The sequence below is a fragment of the Piliocolobus tephrosceles genome, chromosome 1 (genome assembly GCF_002776525.5).
Source record: "Piliocolobus tephrosceles isolate RC106 chromosome 1, ASM277652v3, whole genome shotgun sequence".
In the NCBI taxonomy this organism is placed as follows: domain Eukaryota; kingdom Metazoa; phylum Chordata; class Mammalia; order Primates; family Cercopithecidae; genus Piliocolobus; species Piliocolobus tephrosceles.
Window position 1 is genome coordinate 54,808,626 of NC_045434.1, and position 14,966 is coordinate 54,823,591.

Consider the following 14,966-nt stretch of genomic DNA (forward strand, 5'->3'; position numbering starts at 1 on the left):
TTTTCATTTCCTGAGGAGAACACAAAGAAAACCAATCAGAATATGAACTAACACAAGGTTTGCAAATATACATTGGTATAAGAGCACATTTTGCAATACTAGGTTCAAATTTCAACTTGTTAACAATGGTAAATTCTGCTTATTCCAATTCTCTTGTAGTGACATTTACACGCACACACACACACACTTTCTCTTCCTCATCCTCCTTTTCCTACTCTCCTCCTTCCTCTTCTTCCTCTCCTCCCTCCTGCCTTTGTCATTTTCTTGATGACTCAATAACTCAAAGTTCAGTTAGAGAATAATGGAGAAAAACAGGTGCAAATGTTGTAAAAAGTAAGGCTTTTTGTTTTTCTTTTTTCTTTTTTTTGAGATGGAGTCTTGCTCTGTCGCCTAGGCTGGAGTGCAGTGGTGCGATCTCGGCTCACTGCAACCTCCACCTCCTGGGTTCAAGCAATTCTCCTGTATCAACCTCCTGAGTAGCTGGGATTACAGGCGTTCGCCACCATGACCTACTAATTTTTTTGTATTTTTAATAGAGACGTGGTTCACCAGGCTAGTCTCGAACTCCTGACCTCGGCCTCCCACAGTGCTGAGATTACAACGTGAGCCACAGCGCCTGGCCTTTTTTATTTTCAATGTTTTTCTTTAAGTCCAAATCTGTCTCATTGGTAGAAATCACAATAAAATTTGGAATGGTACAAAACTTCCAGCTAGGAACTTTGACATATTTGCGGGCCTGAATTGTTTCAGTGCCCCCTTGGCATGTGTTCACAGTGGCATAGTATTTCTGGCTATTAGATAAAGTATAAAATAATACTTTCTATAACCACTTTATTTTATTTCTGATATTAAATTTTTATGAGTTTACTCAGGTATTTGGAATCTCCCTGTTTAAAATACTAGAAGTATTATTCAGTTTTTAAAGAAGAAAAAGGAAAAGAAAAAAAAAACTAGTAGAACTTTCCCAAAACTTTATTATCCTGTGGGATAGATTGTTTGGGAAGTTAAATTCTCCTTCTTTGTTTCCCAACGCACCTAGTGGGATCTCTCTTAAAGGTGGGGTGACTATTCTTTTACCCTTGAAAAAAAATGATCATGTTAGTGAATGCTGACTCTGCCTTTCAGTTTCTTAGCCACAAATGTCATTTTGCTACTGTGTCTGAAGCCATTGCTTTGACAGTTTCAAATTGTCTAGTACAGTGCACAGGAAGTTTTCTTGAATTATTGATAAATCTGCATAATTTGGGGAAGTAGAAAATGGCAACTCAGGAGAATTAACAGTTGTTCTAATTCTTTATTCAGGGATATGGCATTTTTACATGTGTTGCAGAGAAGGAAGATCTCATAACTAAATAGCTCATTTTGTAGAAAGATTATTTATATAGGGAGACATAAAGGACATTTGGATGAGAAATCTTACTCATCAGTGTATGCCCTGAATACTTTGTACTTTATAGTGAGTGTTCAACAAATATGTATTGAACACTCACTATAAAGTACATTTGTTGAACAATATGGCTCTATCTATATATACATACATATATGGCTCTATATACAAATACTTATTGAACACTCACTATAAAGCATATTTGTTGAGCAATATGACTCTATCTTTCCATATATAAATATATATATGTGGCATTCTCTCTCTATAGATATAGATAGATGTATAGATAGAGAGCCACATTGCTTGCTTTCAATCTCAGCAAATCCCCAAAATTCAGTTTCAAGTTATGATGTCAGCAAAAAGAATGTAGCTTGATCTAATGTTCAAACTGTAAACTACCTCAAGGTAGTAGTTCATAAGATGTCTGAAAAATATTGAGTATTACTGTAATTCCTTCAAATATTTAAAATATTCTTAAATAGTCCTACGAGGCCTTTTTGGCAATCTCATTCACAGGTTGAGCAAATAATGTGTTACCAACAATAGTTAGAATACTGAAGTGTGTTAGTCCATTGTCACACTGCTAGAAAGATACTACTTGGGACTAAGTAATTTATAAAGGAAAGAGGTTTAATTGGCTCATAGTTCCACATGGCTGGGGAGGCCTCAGGAAACTTTCAATCATGGTGGAAGGTGAAGAGGAAGCAAGGGCCGTCTTCACATGGAGGCAGGAGAGAGAAGAGTGAAAGTGCAGTAAAAACGGCCATTTATAAAACCATCAGATCTCCTGAGAACTCTCTCACTATTGCAAGAACAGCATGGGGAAACCACCCCCATGATCCAATCGCCTCCCACCAAGTCTCTCCTCCACATGTCGTAATTAAAATTCTAGATGAGATTTGTGGGGACCCAGAGCCAAACCATATCATGAAGGTACCAATAATTTTCTTAAGAAAAATAGATACATTCAGTTATATTTTAGAATAACATCAATCACTCATTGACTTTCTGGTAAGTGTTTTTGGACCTGGAGGAAAAGCAATGGCTATAATAGCTAAGGATATAGTAATTGAATATAACCAATGCTTATCTAATCCGTGCTCCAGCATCTGAAAATGACTATCATTCATATGTTTGGTAATTATGACTTAAGGCAATAATTTTATCACAGGCAAAATTTACATATGTGTACATTTCAATATCTGGATATACTATTACTCTCTTCCCCCATGTCACAAAGGTAGACATCATCCCCAGAAGGGAAAAAAAATCTGGTCAAGACAGTGGTTTTGAACCTTTCTATGTATTATAACCACCTGGGAACTCATCAAAAATGCAAATTTCTGGACTCCTAGGACCAATCTCTGAAATTTCATAGTCTTGGAGTTTGGCAATGATAGTTTTAAAAAGCTCTTCAGATGATCTGATACAGACCATCTTTTGAGAAATATTGATTCAAGGGACTACAGTTTTGCACAATGAAACAAGTAACAAGATAAATGAGTCTCCATCTTTTATATATGTCTTATCAATGTGCTGTTTGGCATGTGTGTGTACATACAGAAGGTTCACGTGCATTCTTCCAATATCTGAAGATGATGTTATTAAGCCAATACCAGTTGTACAAGCACTTAGCATGACAGTGGTAGAATTTACAGTGGTTCAAAATCATATTATTGAATGTTTTGAATGTTCTTTATATATCTTATTCTTTTTAACTCCCAGAGGACTTAACTTTGTCCCTTAACACTTTATATCACCTGGAGTATGTCATACAAAGTGTTAGCCATAAGTAATAACTCAATGAATATTAATTAGTAATGGTTCTTAACCTAGGTGGAACATTAAGATCACCTGGAAAACACTGAAAAGATATTAATGTCAAGGACACTTCCCAAACCAATGGAATCAGAATATCTGCAGATTGGGGTCTGGTACAGCCAGGGTTGAGAGTCACTGAGCAATACACTTTCCCTAGATCTTGAGTGTTACCAATTGCACACATTCCAAATTTATATGATTGGGCTTATATGTGTGTGTATGTGCATACGCGTTTACACGGGTTTTTTCCCCACCAAAATACATAATGACAGATATATAAAAAAATTTTTTTTTCCTTTTCTTGGATGCATGAGGAGAGCGTTCTCCAATTTAGCCAAATATCTATTTGCAGTAAAAATTTTGGTCCAGAAACCATGCCTTAGTTAACAGAATCTTAAAAGATCTTTCCTGAAATGCATACACTGTTTAAAATGAAATATTCACCGTTCAATTTAGAATTTAAGAAATTATAATCTTTTTTTTTTTTTTTTTTGAGATGGAGTCTTGCACTATCACCCACGCTGGAGTGCAGTGGCACGATCTTGGCTCACTGCAAGCTCCACCTCCCCGGTTCACACCATTCTCCTGCATTAGCCTCCCAAGTAGCTGGGACTACAGGTGCCTGCCACCATGCCTGGCTAATTTTTTGTACTTTTAATAGAGATGGGGTTTCACCATGTTAGCCGGGATGGTCTCGATCTCCTGACCTCGTGATCCACCTGCCTCAGCCTCCCAAAGTCCTGGGATTACAGGCATGAGCCACCACGCCCAGCCAGAATTCATTGTTTTAATAACTGACATAATAATTGAATGAGTTTACTGATGAAAATATGACTTGAATAAAAATAAATATTAAATTAAGAACACAATGAAATATCACTAGCAAAAATCCTGGGGTGGCATTCATTAAGCTAGCTGGAATTACAATTGTTTGTTATTTCCATCTGTTCTGGGCACACCCACTAGAGTGGCCAAAAATAAAAAGACTGAAAATATCAAACATTGGTTTGGATGTGGAGCAACATTGCTGGTAAGAGACACAAAACTGTACATATTGTAAAATCCAGAATACATAACACTAATTTATGGTGATTAAAACCACGTAGGTTGAGGGAACTGGCTGGGAAGAAACTTTCTAGGCCGATGAAATCTGTATTTTGGTTAAACCCGTATACATATTTGTCAAAAATAATCAGTTATAATCTCCACAATAATAGTCTATATAATATTTGTACCTTTTTCTGTAAACAATCATATTTCAATATAGAAAGTAATATCTCCAAGATTTTAAGACTAGGGAAAGCCAATAGGTCTGTTTTCTCTTTTATAATAATATTGATTGGGCACTTTACATTATCTCATTGAATACTTAGAAATGATTTGTGTTAAATATCATTAAGCCTATTTTAGAGATAAGGAAACTAAGACTTGATGAATGTTCCAGGAGGCCATGAATTGGCTAGGAGGAAGAAACGGAGCCCCTGATTTAACAGTCATGATATTTAGCAGCAGAGGTAGGCAGTAAATGGTGTCCCTCGAGAACTCTCAGGCTAAAAAACTTCAGGATATTTTTCTGCTCGGGTCTGCTGCCTAGGCCAGGTGTAAGATGTCGTAGGGCTGTAGGTTCCCTCTGAGGCTTTTAGATTTGGGGAGGCTGAACGTTCAGGAAACTCTCATCTTGTTCTCACTAGGTCATATTACCAAAGGCTTAAGTCTTATAACTTATTTTAAGTGTATGAAATTGCTTAAGTACTCCTGCAGAAGCAGCTTTTACATTTCGTCTGAATCTATCTGTTCCAAAAGTACACTCATTCTGAAAGCAGAGACTTGCAAGAGGTGCTGAGCACACAGAAGGAAGAAGTGGGACAGTCTACCATCTTATTTAAGATGACAAATTAAAATGGAAAATCAGTATATTGACTTGTGTAACTGAGAAGTCTACTGGAGTCTGACTTCAGGCATGGCACAATCGAAGGTCAGGAATCTGTCTTCCTCCAACTTTCAGCTCTTCTTCTTGTGCATCACGTTTTCAGGCAGGCTTCTGCGGTTCTACGGCTGAGAAGGCATTGAGGAGTTCTGGGGTTACAGTATATTCTTTCTGGATGGTTCCAACAAAACTCCTGGGGCCCACATTCATTGAGCTAGCTCGAATAACAATTATTTGTTATTCTCATCTATTTGAGGCATTTACTATTTTTCTCACTTCATCTGTTGGAAATGTGGAGGTATAGTATGTTTCACCCCGCACTACTTGCTATCACTTGGAAGAGAGTCTGCTTGGCAACTATTATCATTTCGTTTTTTTCCTATATATGCTTCCTCATAATTAAGCTACACAGCCACTTGGCGGTGAAAGGTGCTTTATTCATAATGACCAAATTACTAGATGTGCTTTATGAAGTGTTATTTTTTCATTAAAGACTTTCCATTATTTCAGATTTTTAAAAATTTACTGCAACAATGAAATACACCAAACATTGAAGTTGTAAAGTATATAATTCTAAATAGAACAGCTTGTGCAAAAATAAGTAGATTCAATTTAATGCCTTACTCACATAATCCTTACAGAAAATTCACTTATAATTTGCATTTGAAACCCAGATTTTGATTAAAATGTTTGTTTCTCTTAAAGTGGATTCACTGTTATGTACCATTGTATCATAGTTCATTGATTCTAGTTCATTGAACATAAATTGCATTCTAACTTCACAGATGTTAAATGCTAAAAAAAAATTGACTTAGAAACAATGAAATGTCGTATTTGCAGATTCCATTGGATTTGTAATGCATGGGAATAAGTCAATAAATATGTCTGGGGAAAGAAAGAAGGAAAGAAGGAAGGAAGGAAGGTGGAAGGGAAGGAGATTGTGGAGAGGGAGTAGGAAGGAAGGAAAGTAAAAAATAAAGCAGAAAAGAATAAACCATAGGCATAGTTCTGAGGCTTTCTTGGTGGAAAAGTTTTCCAACTTTTCTTTTCACGGATGGAAACTTTATTAGGTCAACAGCAATTTGGCTGCTCCCAAGTTAATGAAAATGAAGCCACTGAGTAGACATATATGTATTTCCAGGACTATGAGCTTCTGCATGCTTTTCTTCCATGTGTAAGGAAGGAAAAACAGATGTAGCTGCCTCAGGACTTCAGTTAGGTGCTGCACCGTGCTGGTTCCTTTATACCCTTCAGATATTACTTTAAATGTCACTTCCTCAGATAAGCATTCCTGGACTACCCTATCTAAACTATGTACCTTCTTGTTATTTCCTCTTAGAGAAACTTATCCTTTGTTCTCTTCAGACTGTCTACTTATCCCCATAGGGGGCTCATTAAGTAGGCTTAGAGTGTAACTCATTTCCAAAAGCATATATAATTTGACAGAGATATCAAAGATCAAAAAAAATTTAAGAATCAAAGGAATTAAAGCCTATGTGCAAGTTTCAGATCGAAAAACAAACACATGCACTAAGAGTTATTAACCTTAAAAACAGAAAACTCAAATTGTATCATTACTACATGATAGTAAATGAGAACAAAACTCTGTACCCAAGGCAATGAGAGTGAAGGAAACATGGAGGTCAACCTGATTTACCTACATGTTTCCCTGGTGCTGTACTGCTACCAAGTTATATGTAAGATTATGTGATGCTAGCCCATCTTCTTACTTCTGGACAGGTTACTTTTAAACCAAGCCAGAGGGATGAGCTATATTCCTTTTAATATTTTAGTAGAGAGGGTGAGAGCCTACCCTGCAAATTTAGGAACTCTTTCTTAGACTAAATTCGAAGCCATATCTTTTGTAAATTTTTTATGTAATGTTTCACTTTAAGACACTTTATTACACTGTCTTTACTGATGAAGGAGAGGGGTGAGTTTATCAGTACATAAGTTTGTTCTCTTCTTGCTCTCACAGGACCTTATATCTGAGAAAACACCCATGAAGTTTGTGATAGTTGGCACCTCTGTTCTCAGCTTCAGTTCCACCATCTTTTCCTTTGCATCAGTTACAATCTATCATCCTAGGTAAAATCCAGAGGGAAAAGACTCCTGAAATTCCACCCCAAAGCTGCACTGCCTTTAGAACTAATTCATGAGGTACTGCCTCATCATAGTGTGAACATCTCTACATATAGCAACTGATATAAGTTTCAGATGTTTCAGATGATATGTTTCAGATGATATGATTATTCTGACGATGATGATAGGATGTTTCAGATCATATGATTATTGTGACTTAATATAATCTCACGACGGGCGCAATGGCTCACGTCTGTAATCCCAGCACTTTGGGAGGCCGAGGCGGGTAGATCACCTGAGGTTGGGAGATCGAGACCACCCTGACCAACATGGAGAAACCCTGTCTCTATTAAAAATACAAAATTAGCCGGGTGTGGTGGCACATGCCTGTAATCCCAGCTATTCAGGAGGCTGAGGCAGGAGAATTGCTTGAACCCAGGAGGTGGAGGTTGCGGTGAGCTGGAGATCGCGCCATTGCACTCCAGCCTGGACAGCAAGAGCGAAACTCCGTCTCAAAAAAAAAAAAAAAAAAAAAATACACGCACACGCACATATATAATCTCTCTATATATTTATAGTTCAAGACAGCATGATAACCTCACTAATCATGTATTAATAATAAAGGTTTGGTTATGTAGCAACTATAGGCATGTATTTTTAAAAAAAATTATACAGGTAGTTAAAATTAACTGATATGACTTAGTTCATTTTCATGTTTTTTCCAGTCATCTCTATTTACATTATATTTTCAAACATCCTATTGTAAAATAATAAAACATACCTGACTACACTCTTATACAGGAGTCATAGGATGTAGACTGGATAAAATATTAATTTCATTTAATTTAGAACATAAAGAAGTAATATTTTTGTTATTTACTTGTCTTCAGAAAAAAGTTATTTTTTTATTTTTTCAATTTGAACAAGGAGAGGACAAATAAAAACAGAGGTTTAAATAGTTGCTTATTTTGGTTGCTGAAATGGTACATTATATTAATATATATACACATATATAAAGTATTTTAGAAACATATAAACACCTTTATAATAATTTAAAGGCCCTACAGATTAAACATATTTTACGCAATAGGTAATAATTATATAGTAATAAATAATACTGATTGGCAAACACAACAATATTGTCCAATTAGTTTGCAGTTTCCATGAAGTGACATTCTACTGTTTGTCTTCTGCTACTTGAAAGAACAGATTATCCCATAAGCCTATAGATAAATATTGCCTGGCCTTCTCCAGTGCTTGAGGTCTTATGAATTTAAAGGTTTTTGCCCTTACTTTTAAGGAAGAGGTGGCACTTCATGAAGTTTGTAATCATCTCTCTTACTTTTTCCTCCAGATTCTCAAGCTTTGGAAATTACACTGTGTTAATTCTGGAAAATGTTGTTCCAGGTGCTCCTTCCTCTACACAATGCTAACATTTGCCTGGAAAAGCTGGATGAGTGATTAAATAATTAAAATATCTCTATAATTTGAATCTTATCTAATGGTGAATTCCGTGGCAGAATGATGGAGAATGTCTAGGCTGTTTACGATTAACTAGGTTTGTTGTTATAGTGTAGCGCCTGCTTTCAGCATGTCTTTGGATTCGATGTGGCCTGATTCCAAATCCGGTTTTACTCACATCCTTCCTGCATTTTCAAATAGATGGAACATTAACACTACAAGTGAATTGCTGAAGAAATAATTACTGAGATATTTTAAAGCACACTTCTGCCATTAAGTGGAACAACTGAAAAAAAAATGGAAGAGATGTATGTTTTAAGCAATAAAAGCTTAAGTACGAACAAAGAGGGTTCAAAAGATGAAAGTAGTACTAATGCAACTTTTCACTTTTTATATTTTTTGGGATATACTTTTGGCTCTGTAGCCGAAGGACAGCCTCTCGATTTAACTATGAGGAAATACTAAAAGTAAACCGAAATACTTATAATCTTCTATTTTCTTTTCTATTAAGAAACAGACAATTGTTTCTAATGCTCAGACCTGAGTGGATCTGCTGCAACCCAAGACTGAATTGAGGAGCATGAAAGAGGGTATGTCAGAAGAGAGAGAGAGAGAGAGGGGGAGGGAGGGGGAGGGGGAGAGAGAGAAAGAGAGAGAAAACAGAGAGATGATACAGGACTCTAAAATCTTTATATTTAGCTTTGTGAAATCACAATTAACATCTCTACCAGGTAGACACATGCACACATACCAAATATGCCAAAGAAACCCATAATTTAAAAAATTGTCTTTGGGATTTGATTACTGTCTCACCACAGCTCTCTGTTAGCACAGAAAATTGAGGGGTGCTTGTGAACACTCGTGACTGAAAATGCCACCATTGTTGAGGAAATTAGGTTCTGTGAAACGGCTTCACGGTTTGGCTCCACATCAAGGATGGGGTGTACAAGAATGAAAAGGGAAATAATTTCTGAATATATTTCCTTCATTGCTGTGACTTATTGCTTACTGCATATTGGCCCTTTGGCTTTTATACTATAAAAAAACCTAAGTTCAGTTATATTCTGTTGACCAAAGGAAATCATGACATAAACTGCTAGTTGTACTGTTTCTTTCCTGTTTTGCAACCAATATAAAATACTACATTTCTCTACATTAAAAATATACATAGTGTATTGAAATGCTTCCTCAGTTTTATAACTACTATAAAAATAGCCAGGAAAAGCCACTGGCGGTAATGCCACTATTTTTAACCATGAACTGTATTCTCAAAATACCATAACTAGATAATTGGGACATAGGAGAGTTGTCTTTCTGTGATTTTGAATTCTAGGGATTTGATGTGAGAATAAATTTTAGGTTGATTTTATGGTTTTAATGGGAAGTTCATCTGCATGATCCATTAACAATGAAATGCAAGAGGCCATTAAAGGTGAAAAAGTAACTTTCCACTATTTTTCATGGGTGTTTTCAAAGTAAGATAAAGATTTATTTTCTGACACTGTACAGTGACCACAGCCAGGGCCAGAGAAAAGTGATCTCCCTTGAGTTGTTTGCAGTCTGCACTCTGACTTCCTCCTCTTGGCCCAGTTTAGTTCAGACATTTCAACAGCTTGACTAAGCCTCATCACCAGTTAGCTGCCAAATTCAGTGGCTGCCAATACCACTAGTAGCTTTTTAAATACACCTGTTGCCAGCACTATGTTTGAGTCAAGAAGGCTAGACCTTTCTGGTCTACCCCAGTGGCTAAGATCTCTTTCAAAGGAGAATTATTTTTAGTATTACTTCATCATTTTTCCTTAGGAAAATGTTTTTCTAGCAAACTTCTCTCCTTACAGAGAAATTGCATTTACACTGATCCCAGTACATAACATCCCATCTGGGTTAGCCTAGGGAGAAAGAATAGTTTCAATAATTGATATTACCTCTAATTTTTATTTTTAGTTTTGTGGGGCCAGTAAGATATACGAATAATAAAACATAACAACTTGCTCTAAACTGAGAGGTTTCAAGTGTAATAATCAAAAACTACTTACAGCAAAGTTAATCTGATAGTTAATGGTATGTATTGCATGGTAATTAGGTATAAACACTAAGCAGTTCATATAAAGGAGTATAATTAATGTGTTTCATGAAGCCAAACAAACATTTTTGGAGCAAGCTTGGTGGGGAGATGAATAGAAAAGCAGTTAAAGCTAGATCCTGCTCTAAAGATCCCTGGATCAGAGATCCTCTTTGGCCAGGTTTTTCTGGGTTTCCATTAGCATTTGCTCACAGCCAGGCAGCCAGTGGCCAGGAACAACTTTCCCTATCCACCACAAAGGTGATAAAAAGCTAAGAGAAAAAGTGTGGTGGATTCAGATCTGACAACCTTCCCAACCTTTGAAACACTGTATGACTAGTTAGCTCTAGCTTAGCAGTACTTTAAGGTGAAGAAATAGGACATATCAGAGCATTTCAATACTTTGGGCACCGTATAACCACTGATAAGGATTCTTCCTAGACAGTCTTTTCAGCTAGTAGGACTTCATGAGCTCATTTTGATCCATTTGACCATGAGTCAGTGTTCTCAAGGTGTATGTGTTTTGCTTTTACCAATGGAATATTTGGTCATAGATAATCTGTGGTTTATTAAAAAACAAACAAACAAAAAACACCAAACTGGCTGGGCACAGTGGCTCAAGCCACTTTGGGAGGCCAAGGCGGGCAGATCATTTGAGTTCAGGAGTTCGAGACCACCCTGGTCAACATGGTGAAACCCTGTCTGTACTAAAAATACAAAAATTAGCCAGATGTGACAGCACATGCCTGTAATCCCAGGTACTCGGGAGGCTGAGGCAGGAGAATCACTTGAACCTGGGAGGGGGAGGTTGCAGTGAGCTGAGATCACGTCACTGTACTCCAGTTTGGGTGACAGAGCGAGATGTTATCTCAAAAACAAACAAAATGAAAACAAAAACAAAAACAAAAACCTTACACATAAATCTGGTCTGAGGTTGACATGTCTTTACCCTGAGAATATCTGGTTATTTTTTTCCTGCAATATGTGCCTGTGTATGACGCAAGTGACACTGTTTCTATTTGACTGACAGATTTGATTTGGTATGACCTGATAAAATGATCTGGTTCACGTTCCAATTTCATTGACTTCCTTCTTGCCTCCTTTCTTACCTGACATTCAATACATCCGCAATCTCACCATTTTTTACCACCTGTACTCTGGTCTGTCATCAATGTATTTTACCTGGATCATTACAATAGTCTTCTAACATCTAGTTGCTCTTATGCTCCATCTGTTCTCCACAGTGCAGCTCTTCTCTCCCAATCTAAATCAGATTTGGTCACTCCTCCAATGGCTCTCCTTTTCATTCAGAATAAATTTTAAAGGTTACAAGGTTCTACAACTATACCCTCCTTGTACCCTACTCCCTCTTCTGATTTAGTCAGCTGCTCTCCCACCGCTCACCGAATTCTAGCCTCAATGACCTCCTGCCTATTTCTCAAACATGCCAAGCCCACTTCCACTTAGGGTCTCTGCATTTGCTGATCCTTCTGTGTAAAATATTCTAACCCTGGGTAGCCAAATGGCTCATTTTCTCACTTCCTTAGTTCTCTGTCCAAATGTCAGAGAGGAATTCCCAGATAAACATATTTAAAATAGCATCCTCCCTCCCCATGTGTCCTTACTCTGCTTTATTTTTCTGTGACTCACCATCTGGCATAGTAGGTATTTATTGGCTTTTTTTTTTTTTTTGGCCTTTCCCACTACAATATAAGCTCTATTGGAGCAGGCACTTTATATCTTGGTGAGCTGTTGTATCCTCATTCCTTAGAACATTGCCTCGCCCATTTATGAATACTTGTTGAGCCACATGAATCAAGGCCTCCTCTTGAGATCGTGAACCTTTTCATTTATTTATTTATTTTTTTGAGACGGATTTTCGCTCTTTCACCCAGGCTGGAGTGAAGTTAACGCGATCATTGCTCACTGCAACCTCCGCCCCGCCTCGGGTTCAAGTGATTCTTCTGCCTCAGCCTCTCCAGTAGCTGGGAGTATAGGCGCCTGCCACCACGCTCGGCTAGTTTTTGTATTTTTAGTAGAGACACGGTTTCTTCATGTTGGCCAGGCTGGTCTTGAATTCCTGACCTCAGGTGATCCACCCCTACGTGGCCTCCCAAAATGCTAGTATTACAGTCATGAGCCACTGCGCCTGGCCGTTTTTCTAAAAATAAACTTTCCAGATCTTAACTTCATGGCTTTAACATTTTAAATGTTTGAGCTATAACCTACTCATTCTTGGCTCTAATCTTTTTGGCAGGGAAGTTAAACTAGTGAGAAGCCTATGAACAGCAGCAACCATTTAATGAGCACGTCTTATATGCCAAGCTTTGTGCTGAAGCACTTTGCTTTATCTCACTTAATTCTAACTATGGTCCTAGAGGTTGGTATTACAACTAATCTCCTTTTATAGAGGGTTACTGAGACTTGGAGAGGTTAAATAACTTGCAGCCAAGTTACAAAATTAATCACTGAGTTGAGATGAGAATTTAGGTATAACCGACTCCATACTGCCTCCTAGCCGTCTCCTCCTCCATAAACAGTAGTTTATGCCCTGTTACTGAAGTAGTGAAGTTGCTGGTGTCAAAGCATTCCTTTTGCAGTTTCCTGTACTAGGGTTCTGGGTGATTTTGTACATATTTATTTCAAAGATCCTCCGTACCACACCAGGGAGTTTACCTTTTGGAATGTTGTAAAAGCCACTGTCCTCTATGCTGGGGCACTTTCATGCAACGTTTGCTTAGCCAGACTCAGGAAAACGCCTTTTTTTTTTTTTTTTTTTTCTCATTTCCCTGCACTCCACATAACACAGAGGTAGTTTAAATCACCTGGTAAAAGAAGATGGGGTCACAAACGCTGTGGTCCAGAAGAAAGGGAACATCAGTAAGTCTGTTACCGCTTGCAAGTGGGGGCACTTACATATAAAAGAAGAAAAAACAAGTTCTTAAAAAGCAGCCGACCCTGGGTTCGGTGGGCAGTTGGCCTGAAGCCGGGGAAGAGGTCTCAGGGGGCCAGACGCGGTGCCCCGCACCACACTAGGCCTGACAACCGGAAGAGAGGGGCCCCGGCTCCAGTAGGGAAACCTCCGAGGCTTCCCCACTTCAAGGAGCGCCGGTGAAGCAGGCGGGAAGCCTCCATCGGGCAGCCGGCCGGGACCCACGGCGCGGGGAGGGGCCGGCGCCCGCCCCGCCCCTCTCCTCGGGGATGCCGGGATGTTTACACTCCTGACAGCGGCGGCCGCAGAAGGAGGAGCGGGAGTCGCGGGAGGATGGGCCGCCGCTAGGTTCGCACTCCGGACGCGCCTCGCAGTGCGCAGGGTGGGTGCCCCGCGCCTGCAGCGTCCGCCGGGGCGGCGCGGCGGGAGGTGGCCGATCGGCTCCGGGCCTTGCAGCCTCAGCCCCCGGTCCAGCGCGCTTTCCGACGGCGCCGCGCCGAGCCACCCGCCCGCCCAAGGTCCCTCGCGGGCGGGAGAACGGAAAACTCCCAACTTCCTGGTGAGTCGCTGCCCAGGGTTCAGGCGCCCAGACCGGCCAGCTCCTGCCGGGAGGGGCCGCCTGCGGGAGTCGGGCCGGGAGAGGGAGGTCGGGACCGCGCGGGGCGGCCTCCGGGAACCCCTCGCTCGGGGTAGGTGGGGCGGGGCGCGCCGCGCTCGAGACGGATGGGGGTTTCGGTCTTGTTCGTTGGCAGCGGTGGGAGGGGGCGGCAGGAAACTTCATACCTGGCACCGGCTCTGGAGGCCCGAGGCCGCCAAGGGCGCCGCGGTAACTAAGAAACTCAGCGGCCACCGCGGCGGCGGCAACAGGTCTTTGGTTTCAGGACCTGAGGAACTTAAGTGAAGTCCCGCCTCCCGGCGGATGCTCATTGGCGACGTCGGTTATTTATCTCTCGCGGATTGGTGATATCCACCTGTCAGGATTCGGCAGCAGCCCGACTTAGGAAAGTGAAGTGCGCTGGGAGAGTGGGTGGTGGGAGCCGGCACATAGTGGAGAATCCGAAGTGGCCTCAGAAGTACAGGGAGCGTGAGAGGTCTGTTGGAGAATGAACTTGTGAGAGACTCAGGATTACAAAATGTCGGAGAGAGGGATTGCGAGGCAATAGCGAACATTGCTGGTGATGGTGGCAATGGAAAAGAAATTGAAAACAGGCCAAAGTCAGAGAAGGGGAGCCAAAGGAAAACAGAGAAAAGTGACAAGACCGTGTGACCACAGAACAGTGTAAGGAAGCGAGCA

At 39.9% G+C, this 14,966-nt stretch overlaps 2 protein-coding genes across 2 annotated transcripts in view; one reads left to right on the top strand and one right to left on the bottom strand.

Annotated features, from left to right (window-relative positions):
• LOC116418473 (translation initiation factor IF-2-like) overlaps positions 1-14,966 on the bottom strand; it is a 122,310-nt gene that overhangs the window by 103,201 nt on the left and 4,143 nt on the right. The window contains exon 5 of the mRNA XM_031934275.1: positions 13,566-14,447. Coding sequence (XP_031790135.1) covers positions 13,682-14,447 — 766 coding nt within the window. The 3' untranslated portion in view covers positions 13,566-13,681. The remainder of the gene's footprint in view (positions 1-13,565; positions 14,448-14,966) is intronic.
• The window catches only part of NEK7 (NIMA related kinase 7), a 149,731-nt gene continuing 148,664 nt past the window's right edge, over positions 13,900-14,966 (top strand). Inside the window, exon 1 of the mRNA XM_023224704.3 lies at positions 13,900-14,231. The gene's annotated coding sequence lies outside the window, so the exon portion shown is untranslated. The remainder of the gene's footprint in view (positions 14,232-14,966) is intronic.